Consider the following 24,191-nt stretch of genomic DNA (forward strand, 5'->3'; position numbering starts at 1 on the left):
TAGATAATTAACTTTTTGCTGATTTGTATCAAGCTGCATGGTAACAAATTTATTTAACTATATGAAATAGCATAATATTTATTAAACAAATCAACCTTAAATGTTTTGTATACATAAATTTCGCTTATCAATATGTTTCACATTTACAATGAAATTCTAATAAGTCTAGGCCTTAATATATTTTATATTAAATTCAGATCTATTTTTAAAAAGAAAAACTTTGTGTAATTTAAATAACAATAAAATCTGATTTAAATAAAAATAATTGATTTTTATCCACCCTACTGAGCCCTGGGCTAGAGCATTTTCAGTGTGAATGGAATCTTCAGGAAATATAACTGTGTTCCAGCAAGTCTCTTTTGGGTATGTGCAAATTGCAGTTTTTCACAGGCTTATGTAGCTTGGACAAATTTGGGTGAATTTTGTGTGGGTCAAAAGGTACATCCCTGACCACAAAGGCCACTCTTTCCCAGGTCCCTGCTTCAAAGCATGTGGGCTCTACTGCTTTTCAAAGAAAAGGTCTCCAGAATTTTTTAACATGGTCAAAACAATGCACTTTTCCTTAGCTTTGTTCTGGGAAATGGCTGAATTGTTTTGGCTGAAATTTTCCAAAAAATTTCAGCCTGAGGCAGACACCTGCTATGGAAAATTTCAGCCCAAATAATTAAAATTTGGCAAAGTTATAACCAATTGAAAAGAGGGTCTTATAATGAAATGTTGGGCAACCTTAATAATAAATGGGGCTACCGGTTCCACCTGTAGTAATAATTTCCTCTGTTCGTTATAGCCATACATCATCTATCCAGAAGAGGGCAGTGGTTCACATGTTTATTGTGGGCAGATGGAAACATTGATGTACCTTGCCTAGCATATTGCATCTATCTACAAGGCAGTTACATTTATGTACCAAATAGATGTGTGTTCTTTTGTATTTACTCTATAAATACTCACATCTGAACCTCTAGTTCCTTTCATGAGGTCCACATAGGCTAGGTCTTTGCATTTCCTGTGTGTGTAGACTAGAGTAAGCACTTGCACATGAATGTACCAATCTGTGTGCTCTTGCAGGAGAATATATACCTGTATGTAAACTTCTCTGCAGTGAGTACCTACACAGTATGTGAATTCAGAATCCCACTTAAGTGCATACCCACACACACATTCTTCCTACGCATAGCTCCAGGAATTTAACAATTTCCTGTTTTTGTTGGTGCAGGTAAAATTCTGGTCTCAGCACATTTCCTTTATCCTCGTTGGAATAATCATCGTCACCTCCATCAGGGGCTTACTGATCACACTCACAAAGGTATGCCTGGCAAGGGACTTCTTGTGGGATTGTAGTCCAGGAGAGCTTGCATGTATTTCTAATTTAGTCAAGAGAGATTTGTGTAAACCTTTAGTACAAATGTAGGACCTGTGGTCTCTATACAGTTAGTGGACAAATAGGGCATGAGGAGGGCTAGGATAGAAGTCTTTGTAGGGAGAGGGATGAAGAAAAAGATCCTTTATGGCTGAATTAGAGACAGAAGGGGAAGATAACTTTTTCTGGCTTACTCGGTGCATAGTCCTCTTGAGAGTTCTTTCAGCAATTCTAGTCACTGAAGGCAATGCGCAATTTATAAGTGCCTCCAGCACAAGCAGAGGACTCGTGTTAATGTTAGGGCTCTAAATAGTATTATAAATGTTTTAAAACTCTTACTATAATCCGTGGAACTGTCCTTGCACTAGACTTTCTTTTAAAAAAAAAAAATCGCTGTTGCTATCAACACTAGTGGAAATGCTAGTGTAAATTGGCTGCTATTGTTTTAATCAGCAAGATTTCTAACTGCTCAGAACAATTCTAGTGGTTAAATCTCTGGTTGCTGCTTGTGTGTGGTTTATATTAGCCCTTCCACTGTTTTTACCATCAGTAGTAATAAGATTGGGAAATTAAGTGTGATGTAGAAAAGGCTTAACAGTTGTATGGCAGCCTGGATTTGTTAGTATTGGGTATTGAATGGTGATTAAGAGGACTTGGGTTGCTTCATTTAAACTGCTGGCTATTCCTGGTGAGCAGGCAGCGGATTAATTCTAGTACAACCTTGGGGAAAACTATGACCGCACACAACAGGGTGATCCATCAATGCTGGCCTTTAAACTGGGCTTAGTGGTACCTGGTCTAGAATGTATGCAGTTAAAAACTTGATTTTCCATACTGGCTGTTATACGGTGTTGACATACTGTATTAGTAGTTGGTTTAGTGGGACCCACATCAAAACACTTAACTTGTAGCTGTATTAGGGACGGGGCTCAGGGCTGCACCTTTGAAAAATGTGGTGTGTACACATATCTAGGAAACATGTCTTTTCTCTTCGAGTGATTGCTCATATCCATTCCAATATAGGTGAGTGTGTGCCACCGTGCACTGGTTCCCGGAACTTTTTTCCCCTTAGCAAGCCCCGTAGGGTCGGCTTAGGCGCCCCCTGGAGTGCCACGCTCATGCCGCGGTATATGAGGCACTGCCGACCCTGCGGGCCCTCAGTTCCTTCTTTCCGCCCGTGATGGTTACTGGAACGTCTTGCCTCTTGCCTTCACAAGTAGCATTACCCGTTTTGAACTGTTCTCTTTATTTGTAGTTGATTAATTAGAGTTAAGTAGTTGTTAAGCATAGTTGTTAGTTCTTAAGTATAGTTAAGTTAGCATTAGATTAGATAAGAAGCCCTTAGGGGCTTAGGATTGGGCCATGCCTGGCTCGACCGGTTTCAAGTCCTGCGCCGCTTGCGGCAAGTCCTTCCTGGTGAGTGACCCTCATGACTGCTGTCTCCGCTGTCTGGGAGAGCAGCACAGGAAGGACAAGTGCAGGATTTGCAAAGCCTTCAAGCCGCCGACCCAGAAAGAACGGGACATGCGCCTGAGGGCTATCCTGATGGAGTCGGCACTCTGCCCGGACTCTGAACCGGCACGTTCCCCCGCAGCACCGAGCGTCTCCTCTGTGTGGAGCGCTCCACCGGCACTGGAGTCGAACCATCACCAGTCCCAAAGAAGAAGCGCCAGGACTTCCCCGCACCGCCAGCGCAGCCTGGGGGGAGTCAGGAGATGCACCAGCCACGGGCTGTTGAGTTTACTCCGGCACCTGCATCTCCACGCAGGGAGCCTCCCCCAACTCCTGGGGGTTGGGGAGCGCCCCTGCAAGGGTCAACGCTGGAGGTGTTCCATGCGACACATACCTTCATGGCCATGCCCATGCCTCCGTCCCCCCCTTGGCTGAGGGTGCGGGGACCGGCGTCTCGGGGTAAACCCGTGCTGTGTGCCTCCGGTGGGTGGTCGAGACTGCAGTCCAAGTCTTCCCCCAGACGGTCAGAGAGGGTAGAGCGTGCTGGCTCTCCTCTCAGCTCCGACTCCAAGTCGTCGAGCTCCTCCGCACCGCGGCACCGAGGACGGTTCAGGGCACTGGAGGCTTCACGCTCGAGGCGACGCCGCTACAGTTCCGCCTCGTGCGAGGTGTGCAGCTCCTTCATCCTAGCATCGAGTCCCTCGTCACCACGGCACCGGTCTCGATTCCCGGACCGCAGTCTGGCACGGATTCCGGTGCCAGAGGCATCGGCACTGGCACCGATGAGATATGCGCAGCACCGATCTCGATCCCCGGACCTTAGTCTGGTGCAGATCCCGGTGCCGGACTCGGCACCGGCGGTGCAGACCATGGCACCGCGCCGCCACTCGCGCTCTTCGGAGTCGGACTCAGCACCGAAGAGACACAGCCGGCACCACTCCCCGAAGGGGAAGCGCCGCTGCAAGACCTCGGCAGAGGCAGAGGTCGTACTCTAGCTCGTCAAGCCACACGCCCCCCCATCGGCACCGTGCGTGTCAGCATCGGCGCTCCTCGTCTTCGTCGGCGTCATTGCGGAGCAGGTCCTTGACGAAGGCAAACAGGAGCCACAGACATTGCCGGCACTGCTGTAGTGACTTGGTACCGATGCCTGCACCGGGATGGCCACAAGGACCATGGCAGTGGCCATACTGGGGCCATGGGAGGCACAGATGGGACAGGGAACTATCTGTGTCCCATCATCAGTGGTCCAACCAGCACCCCCCCCAGCCAGCCAGCTAAGGGCCATTCCTCGAAGGAGGAATCGGACCCTGAGGAGGGACCCTCCACTGGGCCCCTCCCACAGTCTTCCTCCTCCTCCTCCTCCCCTGACAAGGCGACCTCCAGGGACCACAGGACGCGCCTCCCAGATTTTAAAGCGCACCAGGAACTCCTTAAGAGGGTGGCCAGCAACCTCAATTTAGAACTAAAGGAGCTCTCTGAGGAGGAGGACCCCCTCTTTGGGATGGCTGGGTCGGCAGGACTGTCCAGAGTGGCCCTGCCGGTGCACGAGAGAGTCCTGAAGCTGGCTAAGGCTCTCTGGCAAACCCCTGCCTCAGTTGTCCCCACCTCCAAGGGCGCCTAGAAAAAATACTATGTTCCATCCAAGGGGTTTGAATTCCTCTACACGCACCCAGCCCTCGGGACCCTAGTGGTTGATGCTGCCAACCAAAGGGACAGACAAGGCGGCCCAGGCAACACGCCGAAAAATAAAGACGACAAAAAACTAGACCTGTTTGGCTGCAAGATCTACTCCACCAGGGCCTTGCAGTTGAGGATCGCAAACCATCAGGCGCTTCTTGGCCGCTATAACCTGAACCTTGGGACCTCTATGCGCAGGTTCGCAGAGAGGTTGCCCCAGGACCAGGCGGCGGACTTTGCAATGGTCCTGGAGGAGGGCACCGCAGTGGCAGGGGCAGCCTTGCAGACTGCCAGCGATGCCGTGGACGCAGCCAGCAGAACCATGGCCTCGGCTATTGCCATGTGGAGGTGTTCATGGCTACAGTCTTCTGGGCTGTCCCGAGAAGTGCAGCAAGCCATCCAGGACCTGCCCTTCGATGGGGCAGGCCTATTTTCCAATAAAACAGATGATAAGCTGCACACCCTGGAGGACTCTAGGGCCACGCTTAGGTCGCTGGGCTTATACACCCCTCAGGCCTCGAGGCGCCTGTCTTGGCCTCAACCCCAGTGCCAGGCCCGGCTGCCTCCCATGCTGCCGCCCAGGTCCTCTCAGCCCCGGAGGGGCCGTGACAGGAACAGGAGCTTTGGCCACCGCGACCGATTGGGGTCATCTGCGGCCTCCCAACAGGGCCCAGCCAAGGGGCCCAACAACAACAAGCACCAGTTTTGATGGTGCGCCCGAGGGTGGCACCAATACCCTTCTCCTGGATCTGTCTCTTCCGTTTGTGGAAAGGCTCAGGCCCTACTACGCCGAGTGGCAAAGGATTACATCAGACCGTTGGGTCCTCGGCGTAGTTCTCAGGGGCTATGCCCTTCAGTTTACGGTCTTCCCCCTGGACTCCCGCCCACCCCGTCCCTCTTCAGGGACCCCCTCTCACAAGCAACTCCTGTTGCAGGAGGTGAATTCCCTCCTCCTCCTTGGGGCTGTGGAAGCAGTCCCTCCACAGGAAATAGGGATTTCTACTCCAGGTATTTCCTCATCCCCAAGGCAAAGGGGGGCCTGAGACCCATATTAGATCTTCGCCGTATGAACAAGTTCATCAGACGTCTCAGGTTCCGTATGGTTTCCCTAGCCTCCATCATTCTTGCACTGGATCCAGGAGACTGGTACGCCACCCTCGACCTAAAGGATGCATATTTTCATATTTCCATCCTTCCCAGACACAGGCACTTCCTCTGGTTTATGGTAGCTGGCTGCCTCTCCTCTGCCCCCAGGGTCTTCACAAAGTGCATGGCAGTGGTGGCGGCCCACCTGCACCGCAGAGGGGTCCAGATCTTCCCCTATCAGGATGACTGGCTGATCCGGGTCAGGTCCAGGGCCCACGTGAAGAATAGCCTGGCACTCACCTGCGTGACATGCACCAAACTGGGGCTGCTCATAGGTGAACAGAAGTGCACTCTCACTCCGGTGCAGCGTATATATTTAATCGGGGCCACCCTGGACGTCACTCAGGCCAGAGCCTTCCTCCCACAGCCTCGCTTCGAGGCGATGGCCACCATAATCGACCAACTCCACAGGTCCCCTACAATGACAGCCAGGCACTGCCTGCAGCTGTTGGGACACATAGCGGCCTGTACATATGTGGTGAGGCTGGCTCGCCTCAAGCTCAGGCCTCTCCAGGTTAGCCTCGGTGTATGTGTGGAAACGGAGAGAAAAACTCTCTGATAGGTTCGGTTTGGGATACAGGGGGTTAAGCGAGACAGTGATGATTCTAGGGGTTTGCTTAACCAATAAACCCTTTATTTTATAATAAACAATTCTATCCTTATAATAAACAGTTTCACAGCAAGCAATTGCACAGCAAACAGGGATAGCAAAGGGCAGGAGAACTCCATGTGCGAAAGGACAAAATGCACCACCCAAGACTTTAGCGTTTTGTGATCTCTCCTGGATCAACGCGTGGCTGCCAGCATGTGACACTAGGGTGCCCGGTTTTGGAGTTCCCCAAAGAAGTTACAAGACAAACACAACAGAAAACAGTTAATCCATACTCACAAACATTATATACAGGTATACCATGCTGGCCAGATTCAGTTGCCATTTGCTTTAGATACTGCAGAAGGGAGAGAGCCACTGTGAGTGATCAGTTCACAGTGAAGCGGGCTGGGGAAGATGCGTCATCCCACCGAGCCGACACGACCAAGGGATACACGGGGTGCCAGGTAGATTCAATTCCTCTCTGCCTTCTGCCACCTGGGTTTGAACTTTTATAGTTTCCCCTGGTCAGCAGAGGCTAAGCCCCATTGGTTGCTATTTGCTGCATGACCTTCTAAGGTCATGGCTCGGAGTTTAGCCAACCAGGTGCTCCTGATTTCCTGGGCAGGTATGAACCAGCCAACCAGGTGATTACAATTATCCTGGGCAGTTGCTGACCATGCACCAGCAGGTGGGTCACTTCATTTCCTTATAAGGAGACAGGTACATGCGGCTCGTGCTGCTGAGTCAACCCTCCCTAGGCTGCCTCTTTATCCACGTGGGGGGGCAGTGCATGTGGTGCTGCAGACGCCACTATGCGATTCAGTCTCCACAGTATGCACCGGCCAGGCACTCCTTGAACAGGGTGGTCACGGTTCCCCCACAGGTCCTGATATCCCTGAACTGGTGGAGGACTCCCGAAGAAGTACTGAGGGGGGTTCCGTTCCGAGACTTGGCCCCATCGGTAACCCTCATTATGGACGCTTCAGATGTGGGGTGGTGGGCCCACATCAGCAGTGACCTGAGCACCCAGGGGCTCTGGTTGGAGCAGGAGAGGAGCCTCCATATCAACGTCCGGGAGCTCAGGGCAGTCCGTCTGGCCTGCAAGATGTTCCTCAGATTCCTGAGGGACAGGATGGTGCAGGTCCTCACAGACAGCACAGCGGCCATGTTCTATATGAACAGGCAGGGGAGTGTGCTCCTCGGCCCTTTGCCAGGAGGCCATTCGACTTTGGGACTTTGCAGTGAGGCACAACTTCCACATATCTGCCTCTCACCTGCCTGGGGTCAGGAACGACAAGGCGGACCGCCTCAGCAGGTGTTTCTCCCCTGCCACGACTGGTCGCTGCACTCAGAGGTGGTGACTTCTGTTTTCCGCAAGTGGGGTGTTCCCCAACTGGACCTGTTCGCGTCGTCCTGGAACAGGAAGTGCCCAAGGATCTGCTTGCTCTGGGGTCGTGAGCCGGCCTCCATCTCCGACGCGTTCCTCATAAACTGGATGGGGATCCTCATATATGCGTTTCCCCCCCATTCCGCTGCTGCCGAAAGTCCTCTTGAAGATCAAGCGGGACAAAGCTGACGTCATATTGATCGCCCCAGTCTGGCCCAGACAGCACTGGTTCAGTGTGTTGCTGGACCTGTCCATCGCCCCGCCAGTGCCGCTCCTGAGGCATTATGACCTGCTCTCCGAGGACCAGGGTCGCCTGCTGCACCCGGACCAGGACTCCTTCCACCTGACGGCATGGAGACTCTGTGGCTGACGGAGGGAGAGAGAGCCTGCTCGGCGCAGATCCAACAGGTTCTGCTGGGCAGCAGAAAACCCTCCACTCAGGTAGTATACCGGGCCAAGTGGAAGCGGTTTACCTGTTGGGCGGAGTCCCGGGGCATCCCACCGAGCTGCTCGCCTATACAGGTGATCCTGGAGTATCTGCTTCACCTGAAGCTCCAGGGTTTAGCATTGGCCTCCCTGAAGGTGCACCTGGCGGCCATCTCGGCCTTCCACCAGCCGATGGAAAAGAGATCTTTATTTTCCCACCCCATGTCAGTCAGGTTCCTTAAGGGGGTGGAGAGGCTATACCCGCAGGTCCGTGACCCGGTGCCTCCCTGGGACTCGAACCTGGTCCTCGCCAGACTGACGGGACCCCCCTTCAAGCGCATGGCTACATGCCCACTGCTTGTCCTCTCTCAGAAGGTAGCCTTCCTGATGGCCATTACATCAGCTAGGAGGGTCTCTGAGATAAGAGCTTTAACCTCGGGGCCCCCCCTATAAAGACAACGTGCGACTGAGACCCCACCCGGCTTTCCTGCCTAAGGTGGTGTCCCAGTTCTGTTATAACCAGGATATCTTCCTCCCCATGTTTTTTCCTAAACCGCATGGGTCGGAGGAGGAATGGAGATAGCACGCGCTGGACGTGAGACGAGCCCTCGCCTACTACATCGAGCAGATGCAGCCGTTCCAAACATCGACACAGCTGTTCGTGGTGGTGGTGGACCGGATGAAGGGCGCACCTGTCTCCACCCAGTGCATCTCCGCCTGGATTACTGCCTGCATCCGGTGCTGCTATGAGCAGGCGAAGGTGCCGCTTCCAGGAGCTGTTTCAGTGCACTCAACCAGAGTCCAGGCCTCGTCGGCAGCCTTCCTGGAGAGAGTGCCTCTGTAGGACATCTGCAAAGCAGCTACCTGGTCGTTGGTGCACACCTTCACGTCCCACTACGCCATCGTGCAGCAGGCGAGAGAGGACGCGGGCTTCGGCAGGGCCGTGCTGATGAGAGTAGCTCGCCGATGACTCCTACCCACCTCCAAGGTATGGCTATTTAATCACCTATACTAGAATGGATATGAGCAATCACTCGAAGTAGAAAACAGGGTTACTTACCAGTAATTGTTGTTCTTCGAGATGTGTTGCTCATATCCATTCCACACCCACCCTCCGTCCCCGCTCTCGGAGTCAGCAGAAAGAAGGGACTGAGGGCCTGCAGGGTTGGCGGTGCCTCATATACCGCGGCATGAGCGCGACACTCCAGGGGGCGCCTAAGCCGACCCTACGGGGCTTGCTAAGGGGAAAAAAAAGTTCCGGGAGCCAGTGCACGGGGCGCGCACTCACCTATATTGGAATGGATATGAGCAACACATCTCGAAGAACAACAGTTATTGGTAAGTAACCCTGTTTTTCCTTCAGTGCTGGTTTCTAGGACTGAAGGGGAATGATTGGAGCATGTATTCTTTCCATGTTCCTATAAAAGGGAGCATAAACTTGTTTGGTGATAAGAATCCTATTTTCAGTACTTTTATCCTCTTTACAGTTCTTCTATGCCATCTCCAGCAGCAAGTCCTCCAATGTTATTGTTCTGCTGTTGGCACAGATCATGGTAAGTATCCAGACCAGCCAGTGAGATTTTGTGATATTGTCCCATCTCAGCAAGGTAGCCACCTGTGAAGCAGTTAACTGATGCGTTTCCTGTATCTTATCTCCAGGGGATGTACTTTGTCTCTTCAGTGCTCCTAATCCGGATGAGCATGCCACTGGAGTATCGCACGATCATTACAGAAGTATTGGGGGAACTGCAGTTCAACTTCTATCACCGTTGGTTTGATGTGATATTTCTGGTTAGCGCTCTCTCCAGCATCCTTTTCCTCTACTTGGCACATAAACAGGCCCCAGAGAAGCACATGGCGCTCTGAATCCATCCCAGTTTTGCCCACTGCTCTGTCATCCCTCCTGGTGGACTACTGTAACTCATTAGGGGTGCCAGGATTTGGAGAGAGGGAGGGCAGCTCCTTTTGTGCTCTGATTATATAACGGGCCCTCCTGACTTCTACAGTTGCACTTAGACGCTATATGGCTCATCCTGTGAGGACAAACAGCAGAGGCAGGAGACAAGTGGAGGACAGCTGAGAGCCACGGAATAGGACACTCCCTGGGACAGAGGTGTTTTATGGGATTGGAAAATTTGCCAAGGACGGTCAGAGGAGAGACCTCTTATAATCACGGGTAGAAGAATTCTTCATAGAGGGCACCAAGGAAATGTGATTTCAGTTTAAAAACATATCAGTCTTAATCCAGAGTTGGAGGGTATTGATTCTGGATCTGAATGTCTGACTCTGTGGAATTAAATCATCTTTCGTAATACCTCACGCTGGCGTCACAACTGTTTGTGTCAATCCCAGAAACTTTAATGGGGATGAGTAAGTGTGTGAATGTGTCATTGTTTGGCAGAGGGGGAAATGTTTGAGATTTAAGATGTGCATAATTAGTATCTAGCTTCCTTAGGAGCTGGAACTCAGCCCTCTATTACCATTTAAGGCTTAATGAATCCATGTCTTGGGTTACTGTTCACTGGAGTTTAGTGTGAAGTCAAAGATGGCAGCTATAACTAGTTTACATTATACACTAGAAATCCAGTGCTTCCCATTGACCTGTGTATTCTACATCAGCCTATGTCCCTTGTTGGCTTAATGCAAGTCACTAAGGTAAATTTCACCCATGCAACTTAAACATAGAGCTTCCTGAAAGCCATTCTCCCAGACCTTGTTCATTTTAAAGCTGTTGTGGAATATACATCATAAATGGCATGAGTAAGACCCAGGAAAGAGATATAGCCACTCTGATTTATTTGCTTTGTCTCAAGCTTACAACAAGGAAGTATAGCATATACTGTCGGTACTACAGAGCCGGTTCATATTGCATTAGAGACAAGGTATTGGCATGTAGTCAGACAAAGTTGCTTGCACTGTGAACTACAGACACTGTTCAGACTGCCACGATCTGCAGCTAAGAGAGTGATGTGGAGGGAATGGTGCTGAACAACAGCTTCTGAACAGTGAAAGATTAAGTTAACCTATTGTTTTGAAAGGACAATATCCATAGCTTGTTAACAAGTGAAAGGAGTATTATTCACAGAATACATTGGCTTATCATGATATATTACATCTATTGGGTTTAAATGATTGTGTTTCAGTAAATATAGCATGTAATAGCCACAGTGATTTAGCTGATGGGCTTTGATTAGGAGGAAAGAAGTCTCTTGTGGGGAATGTGAGAGATCAATTGCTATATTTAGGAGCTTTCTTGTCCTGAAAAGGCCAAAATACTTATTGATTATGAATCACATTTCCTCCCCTTGCAGTAATATACTTATGTTCCTTATTAGTCATTTGAGCTTTTACAGAGCAATAATAGAAGTAAGTAACTGCCCACTTCACAGAAGGCCAGTGAATTACAGTTAGCAGCATTAGGTAAGTGAATGGGAGTTCTCTCGGGGAGTGATGGTGGGGTGTTGCCCTTCAGGGAGAGTTAGTTAGAAAGAAGTTGCTGTTCCATTCCTCACAAGTATGAAGTTACATAGCATAGTCTGGTTCTGGGAGGTAAAAGAACAAAGGAGGAAGAGAACTTTTTTTTAAACCTTGGAAGATGTCTATTTGATTGGTTTCTCTTGTAGTCTTTCACTTCATAACTGGGTGTCATCGTCCTCTTCTGCTGAGGCGACTGAGAGTGAAGAGGAGGATGAGCTGGCCTGTGGAAAAGTATTAAGTAGAAATTTTTGATTATTTTATGGTTGTAGATAACGTGCCTATGATAGAGATTCCTCATGCCACTGTGAACTATCAGTCTGTTCTGAACTTATGTCCAGTCCATATTTGTATTCGCATGAGAAGTTAGTGAATTACTCTTTTAAATGCACTTTACCAAAGCAACTAAATTGTCTAATTGTAGTTCCATGTTCTTGCTCAACTTCCATTTCAAATCCCCGAAGCTCACAGATAAAAAGGAGGGTTTAACTATAGCTCTGCAAATCCAGCCTGTGACATAAGATATCAGTGAAAGAATCTGCAGCTGGAACTTAGTTAACAATTCTGATGATAATATGTGTGGAGGAATTAAATCCAGTTCGTTCCTCCCTAGCTATATTGCCCCTTCTGCATGAAGAGGAGTAAAAACTTGTTTATTTTTCACAGCAAAGTAGATTAGACCTGAATCCACACAGGGATCAGAGAAGTTGAATACAGGTGTCATTTTTCTGACAGTAGCAAACTTCAAACCCTTGTTGCTGGCACAATTTTTCAGCACCTTTGCTGGTCAAACTTTGTCACAGTCTTCCCATCCTATGCCCCCGCAAAGAGTCTGCACTATTTTAGAACGCTTCACATGGTTTTCTCATTCTCACAGTTGTATTTAAGCCCTGTTACTTGTGTCCTGTGCTCACTGTGGTTGAACAAAGAATGCCTGATGGCATGGTTCTTGTCTACATTAATTAATACTATACTGGGACACCTGCTTGCAACAGGGATAGTATCTTCTCTCTCTCTTTCTCTCTCACACACACACTCTCTCTCTCTTTTCTGCTCCAGGCTCCAGTAGATACTTTTGTGTGTGCGCGCGGTTCTACCCTTTTCTAACCAGGTCTGCCACTACGTACTAGTTAATGCAGACCGGATCTTGTAAATCCAGAATACAACTAGAATTCATAGATTCTAAGTCATAGTGAATTAGTGACTGATTCTGGTTCCTTTCCGCACTCCTTTGGTCCCCAAGATTTGGTTAACGCAAGATTACCCACCCTCTCTCTTGGTTCTGGTGAGGTCCTCTCTGGCTCTGCCGGTGGGGTCTCTGTATAAGCAGGAGGGTCAGTAGTGTCGTACAGTTGATCTGCCAGAGAGGCAGTAATAGGAATATTCTGAGATTTAAAGTATTCATAAGTTGCTTTTCTGCACACCAGTAGCGTCAGTCTATCACCACCGTCATTGATTTTTGCTACCACCTTGTCATAGGGTTCGTTCAGTACGTTCACGCCATTCACTTCCACTAAAATGTCCTCTTCTTCCAGTCCTGCTGTGTCAGCTGGCCCACCTTTCCGTACCTGCAGACACAAGTTCTCAAGCTGTGATACCAGCACAGTACCATGAAAGGTGCATTAACACCCACGTATTATAAATGGAGAATGAATGTTCTATGATTTTTTTTTTCCCAATACAGGAGGTAGAGGAAGGATTGGAAAAAATTACTCTGGAGCAAAACTTAATTGAAAAAGCAAAGAAGGATGAGACCTTAACATAGTATTGCAATAGATTCTACATTTATTACCGATCTTATAATGCGTTTTGACTTGGACAGTACTTTTATTGTGGGAAAGAGGCCCTGGTAGTAGTATCATGTAAACTTAAATTAGATTTGGGACTAGTGACAACTCTGGTACTTAGGGGATCCGAGAATGTTTTGTTGTACTTTATATTTTTATAGCGTCCTATGGATCTCAGATCCCTTACATATATTATTATATTCAGTACAGCACTCCTGTAGGTTAGGTAAGTAGTAAAGAAAAAGAGGAAATAGAGGCAAAAGTTGTGCGATTTGCCCCAGAAGTCTTGCAACGCTAGGAATATATCTCAGGTCTCTTCACTCCCGCTACTGTACCTTAATCACAAGACCATCCTTGCACCTACGGGTATGTCTTCATCCTTGATTCAATGACTAAAACTCTCTTACCAGCCAAGAGCATATAGGAAATACCTTGGCTTTTTGTTACATATGACTTAGAATGACTTGTCCTGAGTGCAGTCACAGCACAGAAGGAAGGAAATGGATGTCGAAGTGTAGGCCAAACTCTCCCTTCTGGTGTGTCTTGCTTCCCCCAGACTATAAGCCCTAGCTTAGTACCTCTTTGATAAACTGCACGGACATGTTCTTGATTGTATTCAAACGGAAGCCGAATCCACTAGGACCCTTCACCAGCCTGCAGATTTTGGGTTTTTGATTCACCTCTTGCTCAGCCTGTGAGGTCGGCTCTTCCCCTGCTTCAGCTGGAGAGGAATCTTGTATTTCCCGGTAGTACAAACATGGGGAAACTTGAGCCTGAAAGATCAAAAGCAAAGGAAAGAGTCTATATTAATGTCAAAACTCCTATAAAAATACGTCTTAACCATCTTATGTTTGAAACCTTTACAACAGTCAGTATAGGCCCCACTTGTGGATTCCACTTGCTTACTAAAACCTCTCCAGTGATAGAGGTAGAAAACTATAACATTGGCACACATGTGAGCAGGGATTTCTTCTTTAATTCATATAGGAAACTGCCTTGCAGTTGCAATTGGTTCTCTGCACTGACCTGCTCAAATCTGGTATTGTTCCAATAGTATAGGAAGGTCTAGGGCAATAGAGTAAATTGGGCAGTTTAGTGACACACTGCAGAAGTCTCTGCTCAGGGAGACTGAGACATGAGCCCATCTCAGATGTTCACTAAAGCGAGTACTTGAATAGGGGCTATTAGAAGACCTTTGAGATGGTGCTTTTTTCAAAATGGACTTACTATTTCATTGCTGCCCATGCCTTACCCTAGTGAGGATATATGGAAGCTCAACCCCACTCTGCATTATCTTACCAGTTTATACATGGTGTCTGTCTGCTTATCAGCCACCAACAACGTGGTCTTTTCCCCACACCTCTTAATCCTCTCCACCACGGTGTCGTGATCCAGTGCTTCCACTGACTCCCCATTTACAGCCACCAGGATATCATTGTCCTTTAGACCTGCCTTGGCTGCTGGGCTGCTGGAATCAATGTCCTTAATTAAATGACCTGACCTCCCAAAAAACAAAACAAAACTAGTTTAGTAGAGGAAAGCAGCTGTTCCATGGGATGAGCTTGGTTTGGATGATAAGAGGTATTTAGGATGGCAGAAACTCATTCCTGATTTAGCTTATTCTGTATTAACCATAGTACAGAATCTAGATCTCCTCTCTAGTGACTTGAATACAACAGGTTCCCTTCCCTGTGAACAAGATACATGGAAGTAGCGGTGTACACTGCGGCATAAACGGGGAGTGGGAGTTTAAGCCTACTTAAACTTGAGTGTTCCATGGTTTTGGTGAACCCAGTTGCAAGAAGGCATCTGAGGATCCCTTTCAAGTCATTCAGATAAGCCGGTTCTATTGTAAACCATCAGATGTTACTCTGGACACTTTGCTCAAAATCCCTCAAAACTATGGGATTGGAGGCTTCCCCACCCCAAATGGAGATGATGAGAGCTGGACTGTAGTGGGTGTGGAGGGCCACAAGCAGTACAGTGGAACGTTCCATCTCTGATTGGAAGGTTTGATGGAGATTCATAGATTCCAAAGCCAGAAGGGATCATTTGTGATTATCTGGTCTAGCCTCTTGTATAATACAGGCTATAGATTGCAGGGTGCCTGGCTGTGGTGTGGTGTGTTTAGAGGGGACTGGGTTGGCAGCAGGGCAGGAAATGATCTTTCCCAGATGAGTGGTAGGCACTGGAGAGGAGGAGTCCTGCAGGCCCCATAAATGAGCACTACAGAGCATGCAGGGACCTGACTGATGGCTGGGTTCTCACCATTACCATTTTGTTCCACCCTCAGGTAAAATCCATAGCCGTTGTCTCCCTTCTTGAGCTCCACAAGTCGGGGTTTGTGGGGAAGCAGTTTCAGGCTGGCTGTGTCTCTTTTCAGCATCATCTGGTGGTTGGTGTAATACTGGTCAGTTTCTTTATCTGACAGCAGAAACACAACATGGTTCCCAGACTTCTTCACCTGCAATGACAGATGCACACACAGTCTCAAACACAGGCCTTTGCGTGGAGTGTGGGGACTGTAGAAAACTTTATGTTGATAGGTTCTTTGATGTACAAGAGTGGGCTGTAGGTGAATGGGCTGACGGGTCTATATACAGACTAAGTTGTGGGGTGGTGGTCTAATATAGACACCCACATACTGCCTATATGACTCTGAACCCAGCTAGACGTACCACACATTGCTAGGATTGCTCTGGAACTGCTTCCATCACAGTACATTCCCATCCCTTTGTCTATCTCCATCATCTCTCTGCTTCTCTACCCCCGTTCGTCTCTCCATCCTCAAAACCTGCATGTCTCCTCTCCTTACAAAAAGTGCTGTAACAATCGTATAAAACACAAAAGTTCTGCAGTTTTTCTTAGTTAATATAGTGGTTGGCTCATTATAATGGAATACTGTAGGATTTATAATGTGGATGGTGGTACTCTGAAAACCTTTCTAGTTCAAGCTTCTTCATAGCCATACTGCTGTTTGAATGCTCAGCATGTGTGATTTTTTTGCAGAAGAAACTAATGGAAAAATCACACGTGCTCTTTTCTTCCTTACCTCTCACGTTACCCTGAGTGGATCAGTGTTTGGTTTGATCTCTCAAAGTATGTTGATTATTTTCCCTGACACAGACTAGATCTTTAAACCATCATCACCACAAATAGGATTATGCCAATTGTTGGGAGGATGTGGCAGCAAGACATTTCATGATCAGAAATGCAGGCTGTGTTGCACACTTTGTTTGCTCTGGGCCCCTTTACTGACAGCTAGGTTACATTATTTGGTTCTGATCGAGTCTGTAAACTGCACAGTTAAATTCATTTTGCGTTTCTTAGCAAGAGGGAATCCCATTTCCTGGAAATCCTCCTCTTTCCCTAACTATCCAGATCTTCATGTCAAACCCTCCTTCAGCTAAATCATGGAGCACAAACTGCGGTGCCCTCCAATCTTACCATCCTAATATCAGAAAGTTTCCCTTTGTATTGGACCCTACCCCAGACATGCCTACTACTCATCCTCCTGGGCGCGCAAAAGATTTAATCAGGCTTATGGCAACAATACAGTTATGGGGTTTACACCACTCGGGCCTGTCTTCCAAAGCAAGCTTAGGGTGTCTGGTGGAGGTCTGTCCCTGACTTTCTCTCAAAAACAGCCAACCTTTTTCTGCACTCCACCTATCCTAACCTATCCCAGAAACAAAGCCAAAGTAGCAGCATATTTTGGGACTGAAGTGTTGCTGATAATGTATTGACCTCAACCTCTTCACCTGCTCTGTGAATGCATTCAAACAGTGTTGACACTTCTGCCTAGTAGCCTGAGGCTGAGGAACTGGTCTTAAATGAAGGAAGAAGAAGAGTTGTGCTAACAGATACCTTTTCAACCACTTCATTGTGTGTGTCATTTTCCACATTCTTCCCATTCACTTCGATCAGGCGGTCATTATGTTGGACTCCAGCTTTTGCAGCCACTCCTTGCGGAGACTCAACTATTATGAAGATGCCTTTCTGACCTAGAACAGGGGAGAGAACTTACCACACAGAGCAAGTCATTGAAACATGCCTGCACTAATTGCTAAGCAAATTCCATGATGATATAAGAAGCTGTCGTGACAGCCCTGGAGACCAAGGAGCTCTGTTTATTCACAGAACAGGTACAATGACAGCACAAGCTTTCTCTACACAGTCACACCTGTGTCTCATCCTGGCCCTGGAGGGATAACCTCTAGACAGGAGAGGGAACTTCATCTATGGCCTAAACAATTGTTTACCTCTCTGCTGAGAGTGCCCAAGGCACCATTTATGGTGGCTTAGTTGATTGTACATTACTACTACTACTGAGAATGGAATGACTTTCTAAAGTTTGAATTGATTAAGGCCCACTTTTATTGTAATGTGGTTTATCCACATTTCAGAGTTTCTTGTGTTTGAAAGACTTCCAAATTTCATCCCTGAGTTATTCTAGTGCACAGTGTTGTTTACATTGTATTAGCATCCTCCAGAAGCTATGCACTTTCCGAACACAGAGAGACAGTACAGGTATACAGAACCCTACCCATTTGTTTGCCTGGCATTTTGAAAAGGGCATGAATGAAGAGAGTTAAAAAGAAAAATAAAATTCCTTAGTTCAGTTTCTTGCTTCCTATGTGAACACATCTAGATCAGAAAGAGACTGCCTTTTGCACACTGTGATCCTTTGCTTTAGCCATTTTCAGATGGTTGTCTTCAGATGTGCTCCAAAATACTGAGGGCTGGTTCCTATGGTAATTCAAAGGAGGTGCATGGGACTTGGAACAATCCTTTGTAGAGTGCTTCTGGCATCTGAGGAGGGCCTGGTGCAAATGATTTGAGTAAGTCTGCTTCAACAGCTGACAGAAAATAGGACAGTTTGATGAAGAACTAACTCCCATCCCCACCCCTAACCGGAGGAAAAATTGCCTTTGGGAAATTAGAAATTGTATGTACTGGCACATGCCTACCATGTACATCCATTGTTCTCACCTACTGTGGTTTTTAAGGAGAAGTCGTAACAGTTTCCCTCCTTCACCAGGTAGCAGAGCCGGGGCTGTGGAACTGGAACGGTCACTCCATTCGTCACTGGTGGCGGCTGCTCCTGTTGCTGCTGGGTTGTCTGCTTCTGACCCAACTCTTCAAAGTTCACCCCTTCTTTCTCTGCCTTTTCATAGGATGCCTCATCCAGAATGAGAATTGTTACAGAATTCCCACTCTTTTTAATCATCTCCACTACCTGCAATGGATAGAATGAGCTTGGAGGTAGAAATGACATGAAAGTCACCCAGGTGACTGATATAAATCCCCACCCCTCTCTCTGTGATGCGCAGCACATGCTAGCTCTGCACCTTCCAACTGCCCTTGGTATTTCATCAGGGATCTTTTCTCTTCTGCGCAAGCTCCAGTGAAGCATCTTGAGGTCTATTGATGCCAATACGTGAGGTACAAATGATGTAGTGAGGTCAGTTAGTCAGCTCTCAAATTTCCCATCTAGAGTTATTGTGAGGAGTGGCAGACGAAAGTTTGCTGTAGTGACTAAGAGGGGTTGAGTTTTTTGAGGAGTGGCTGGGACCAGAAACGATAGTTTGCCTTACCTGTGCATGCTCTTCCTTGTCCACAAACAACCCATTGACCCTCAGAATTCTGTCTCCATCCTTCAGGCCGGCCCTGTCAGCTGGACTGCCCTCCTCCACATTCCGGATGAGGTGCCCCAATTTGTATTTCTCAATGCGCAGGTAGAATCCGTAGCTGTCTCCCTCTTGTTTAGTCACTTTGCATTCTCGAGGCTGGAGAGCAGAAGTCATTTCTGCCAAGCAGAATGGAAAAGGTGTGTGTGTGAAAACAGGACCAGGAAAAGGGAGGTGTGTCCCCTTGAAATATGCACTGAGCAAGTCATTTGAGCCAGTCAAAGTGTTTTTAACAAAAGGAGAGAAGAAAACGCTTTTGTCCTCTTGCTAAGGAGGAGACTGACTGAAGGCAGAATGACAGGGAGAGGGGTTGTCTGCCTGTGGAAAAATAAGGTAGAAAAACTGTGGTCAGGGTATTTTCCACTCCTAAACTTCATGGGAGACAAACCATAATGCAGATTAAGATGATAGGAGTTGCCAGTGGTAAAGAAAATTGAGGGATGGCTAAAATTGAATTCTTAAAAGAGGGCAAGATTAAGAAAGAAACAGGTGGGTTTGAGCAAAGTGACCCTTAATATTTTTGGCTAAATGAAATTAAGATGAAACAAAAAAGGTTTTATTTGGGTCATTAATCAGTCGAAAAGGCTGTTTGGAAGAAATATTATTAAAGGAATTAAGAAAGGCTAGGTTGCCATGTCAGCCTGCATCTGCTGATGTATTCTTATTACTGTACAAAACCCCGTTCTCTGGCCAGGTTCAATGTCTCTACATCCCCAACCTCTCCCACACAGAATAAAATGTTTACTTTCTCTCCCTTTGCTTCAAGTTTTAAATTCTCTCTTGTCTTATTTGTGCTTAGTCTGGAGTGAAGCCCAGAGGTTTATTGGTACCTTTGGAAGTGCAGCCAATCCCACCTGTTGAATTGAAATATTAGAGATCAGCGGGGTTGAGGGTCTTTAGATTCTGATAGCGTTCTTCACATTCGGACTCCAGATGCAGAGAACAAGAGGGAGGCATTGCTATTGCAGATCGTTCTGCTTTAAATGGGGGGAGAGCAGATAAATGAATGCCAAGGAAAGAATCTGAATTTACTACATTATTTGAATTCCTTCTGGACTGGCCCACACTTAAAAGTTTATACTGGCATAGCTATGTTGGTCGAGCATGTAAAAAACCATACCCCCTAGTTGGGATAGCTATGCAACCAAAACCCCCAGTGTAAATGCAGCAGTGCCAAGAGAAGAGGGCTTTAGTCAGCATAGCTAATGTCATTCAGGAGGCAGGTCTACTCCAGTGGAAGAACTCTTGTCAGTGTATGCTGTGTCTACAGCAGGTGCTATGCTAGCATAAGCTCTGTGGTGTAGAGGCAGCAGCACTGGTTTGGGAATGGGGTTTAACTATTTTGCTGCTGATCATTTGAGCAGAAATGTCTAGATAATGTGCTTATCCCACAATCCCAACCAGCCTTCTCAGGTACCAAAGATTTCAGCTCACTACCTATCTAACTGCCAGAGCTTCCAGCTTCCCATGCTGCTGATCTCTACAGTACAATGATGCACAATCAGCACAAAAATTGTGACACACCTTGATACCTTGAAGGAATTTGAATACAGTATAAAAACAGCAGGCTGGTTTACTGATTGTGTTAATTACTTTCCATTTAATTCACTGAGAAACACAGTTTTTAAGTGCTATGTTAAATTATGCTGAATTTCCAGACTACTGCCCCAGCACACCACACAATCCAGGAGATTTCACTGCAGAATTTAGGACCAGCTGAATGTGCAGCAGATGGGGCTTTTGGGAATCACTACTAAGTGGGATGGAACTCTGTTCTTTTGGGCGCCAGACCATTTTAAAATACACATCATTAAAGGAGAGTTTAATGCACAGAAAATAAGATGTGTGACTTCACTTTGGGGAACAGGTCCAGGGAGAGCCACTTTGTTGTTTCAGCAGCTCCGTGTAGGAGTAGTGGTGTTTTACTAGGACAGCTTTCTCTGAGTGGCTTTTCAGAAGTCTGTGTAATGGTGTAGTTCATGACCTGTTGCCCTTTGGATGGGTTTTTGTTTGCTTACCCTCGTTAACAGAGGAATCTGTCAAATGACCAAGGTGAGCTATGATGCAGAGATTACACATTAATCACAGCCAAGGCAAGTGAGGTCCATGTGATCATCTACTGTAAAATTTTCACAGGTACTCTCTGTTTCTCTCCTTATGCGCCAGCCCTTGTGGGTGATGTCTGTAGGAACTCTGTATCCCTCCAGCTGTCTGGTACTCAAATCACTGCAGGTTCCTGACCCTATGAGCCACCCTCTGTGACAACCCACAAGATACTAGCCTAGGTCTACAGAGTCCATGAGCTGCTTTGTGCCTAGTGAGAATCATCAAACAACATATTGGGTTAGTTTATAGAGAAATAGGCCCTGGAGCACCATGTGGCAGGGATGGTCTGGCCCTGGGACTCTGTGGATCTGGAGATCATTAAAAAAACCAATATTTCTAAGAAGCATGGACAAAATTGATCCAAGATCCCATTAATACCTGAGCAGTCCTAGCTGCTGACATGTCCCTCCAAATTGTTCACTGTATTGTTGCTACTCCCCTGAAGGTGAATGGACAGACAGACACACATGCACACACTACTTACGTCTATTGGGGTATATTGTGGAATAGCTATTCCTGATTACTTCCCTGTGTGGACCCTCTCATGGAATAAGAGTACCTTATTCTGAGCTATTAAATTAATTTAGAATAAGGTACTCTTATTTTTGAATGAGAGCGCCCACAAAAGGAGCTAATCAGGAATAGTTAATCTGCTTTAAATCACACCAGACTTTATTCTAGATTAATTTCCCTGTGAAAACAAAAGCCCTAAAACATTCCCCCCCTCCCCTTTAAAAGATGATTGCCTCTCTTGTTGCAGGGGCGTGCGTGGGTACGGTCAGCTAACATATCGAAAGTCAGAGGGGCACAGACGTGTTATGGAAGCTGAAGGAAGAAGGTTTTGGTAGCTTGGGATCCACCCATTGATCAGACAGACTGAGGGATTTCATATACTGCAATACCTCAAACTTAGCTCTGAACACACACACACACACACGAGTGAAGACTGAGGTAAATGCTGCTGTACCAGGTACATCCTTGCCTAGTATCCACAGTTACTTTTATTTTATCCCTAGACCCAATTTGGAAAATTTCTCCTGACAGAGGTTCTGCCATAGTTTTCAGGCCATCCCAAATAGAGCTCCCCTGTAGGTAGATAAGAGGAGCCCACAACACACAATTTACCTGCCCTTCTTTTGACAATTCAAGATTTGTCATGGTTCTAGCCACCATGCACTATTTGCATAGTTGCACTATGGTAAATTCTCAATATAGACAGGCAAAGCTACCATTAGTACTTGGGGAACTCATCCCTGCTTGAAACAAGAGAAGGCTGCATTGGTGAAAATTGCAGCTCATAGCCATTTGTCCTATGTAGTCTAGGAGTTTGCACCAGTGCCTGAAATGGAGGCAAATCCCCAGTGTAGACAAGGCTTCAGAAACATTCAGGTGCAGGGGAAGGCAGAAGGTGAATTCATACACCTCAAGGGGGAGTGGGAAAGCTAGCAGAGGGCTGAATGCTATTGCTCCTTTTGCTTCATGAAAGCCTTTGTGGGAGATAGGGGTAAAGAACTTATGAAGGGCAGCAGGATAGTAACTACTGAGAGGTTTGGGGAGAAAGGGATCAGTAAAGAAGGAAGGGACGTTCTTACCTGTGTCTATGTGGAGCTGTGTTCTCAGGAATTCTCCCCAGCAATCTCTCCTGTGGCTGTACTTGTAGATATAGGTGAACTTTGATTGAGCAAAGGTTGATTTAAAAGATTATTTATTTAACGGAGTCTCACCGCATATGGTCGCTTCCTTGACTACCCGCCTGCAGAGGTGCAAATCACTTCTCCTTTCTCAGCAACTTTGAATTCTGCTCCAGTATTTCATTGACCATTATACTGACAAATGCAGGCTTTCACAGGAAGCAGATCCAAGGTAAGCCTGATCTTTGCTCTTGGTGGGAGTGTTCCCCTGAGACAGACAAAGGCTCACCGGGAGCAGATCCAAGACCTGTCTCATCTAGGAATGAGGCTCTGCAGGATCTGGTAACAGACTCAACTATCTGAAATAATGCTTCTGTTGCACCTCAGCTGCTTGTAATCTCTAATTTAGCACTAGCCTGGTTACAGTGCAGTATAATGGGATTGTGGGGCTCCATGTTTAATGTCTGATTGTTTCCATAGCAAATGTGCTCAGTTTGCAAGGAAAAGTCCATTTAAAAGACATTTGCCGGTGTAAACTGAGCAAATTTTCTATGGGATCAGTGAGACACGATATCCATGTCTGTCTTGGGCTAAAGAATAGGAACAAACAGTCCCAAGAAGGGTAGGGTTAGTGGAAGTGAAAGGCATGGATATCTCAACCTAAATGGTGCATTAAGATGATCTTTGCATATATGCAGGGTGAACGTGGATATACATACTCCTTGAAAGAAAGTCTTTCTATTGGAACTTGGGCATGGACTCTGTGAGTTTGCCAGGCATGCTGAGGGTAGGAATTATAATTTGTATTACAATTCTAGAGGCCCGACAAGTTTGAAGCCCCATTGTGCCAGGTGCTGAACAAACACACAGTGTGAGAGTCCCTGCCCCAAACAGTTTATGATGTAAACAGACATGAGCAACAATGGGTGGGAGGGGAAACAAGCATAGAGCGGAAAAGCAACATGTCTGAGGTCACTCTGTTGCAGAGGTGGGAATAGAACCCAGGTCTCTTGTGTCCCAGTCTTGTCCACTGGGTTATGTGCCTCTCCTGGAGCAGCCTGATATTTGAGTAATGGGGTCAGGAGGTTTTGTGATGCAATGTAGTTTCATTTGATACTCACTGACAGCCAGCTGGCTCAGTGAGCTTGGGGGGTACACATGAGGCAGCAACAGCCTGTGTATTGTTTTGAGAACAATAATTTGCATCCCTAGAGCACCTTCTACCTAAGGTAGAGACAGAGCGTGGCCAAGTTCCACAGGGGTCAGACTACGGGGTGTAGGGTGTGTGGGTAGGTTCCAGAGGGCAGGGAGGGATCGAGGGAGATAGCGTCAGGGGTGTGGCCAGCAGTTGAGGGTGGACTGCTCTGTAGGAATGAGTATGGTGGGTTTGGCCCAGCAGCTGGGCAGGAGAATGGGTGCGGGGGTGTGAGCAATAGGGCCGTGTGGTCAGGGCAAGGGGCTTT

The 24,191-nt window shown here is 47.2% G+C and overlaps 2 protein-coding genes across 6 annotated transcripts in view; one reads left to right on the top strand and one right to left on the bottom strand.

Moving 5' to 3' along the window:
• Positions 1-10,359, top strand: part of GPR89B (G protein-coupled receptor 89B) — a 32,113-nt gene extending 21,754 nt beyond the window's left edge. Inside the window, exons 12-14 of one of the 2 annotated variants that reach the window (XM_067546329.1) lie at positions 1,217-1,306; positions 9,528-9,593; positions 9,700-10,359. In XM_067546329.1, coding sequence (XP_067402430.1) covers positions 1,217-1,306; positions 9,528-9,593; positions 9,700-9,906 — 363 coding nt within the window. In that variant the 3' untranslated portion in view covers positions 9,907-10,359. Of the gene's footprint in view, positions 1-1,216; positions 1,307-6,307; positions 6,839-9,527; positions 9,594-9,699 lie in introns of those variants that run through there. The other variant, XM_067546330.1, reaches the window with a different exon arrangement.
• Positions 10,360-10,547: 188 nt separating this feature from the next.
• PDZK1 (PDZ domain containing 1) lies at positions 10,548-23,025 on the bottom strand. Of its 4 annotated transcripts, XM_067546326.1 has the most exons (10): positions 22,690-23,025; positions 19,846-19,968; positions 18,899-19,110; positions 18,294-18,540; positions 17,169-17,305; positions 15,570-15,765; positions 14,601-14,797; positions 13,880-14,074; positions 12,783-13,082; positions 10,548-11,738 (listed from the first exon to the last, which is right to left on the bottom strand). In XM_067546326.1, exons 3-10 carry the CDS (start codon positions 19,106-19,108, stop codon positions 11,673-11,675), a joined length of 1,548 nt encoding a protein of 515 aa, XP_067402427.1. In that variant the 5' UTR covers positions 19,109-19,110; positions 19,846-19,968; positions 22,690-23,025; the 3' UTR covers positions 10,548-11,672. The 4 variants fall into 4 exon arrangements, with proteins under 4 accessions (XP_067402427.1, XP_067402428.1, XP_067402426.1 ...); XM_067546327.1 differs by lacking the exon at positions 19,846-19,968 and having other exon boundaries at positions 22,822-23,025; XM_067546325.1 differs by lacking the exon at positions 19,846-19,968.
• Between the last annotated feature and the right edge of the window lie 1,166 nt (positions 23,026-24,191).

Source organism: Emydura macquarii, unplaced genomic scaffold (genome assembly GCF_026122565.2).
Source record: "Emydura macquarii macquarii isolate MOO-44397 ecotype Brisbane River unplaced genomic scaffold, CSIRO-AGI_Emac_v2 contig_1119, whole genome shotgun sequence".
NCBI lineage: Eukaryota > Metazoa > Chordata > Testudines > Chelidae > Emydura > Emydura macquarii.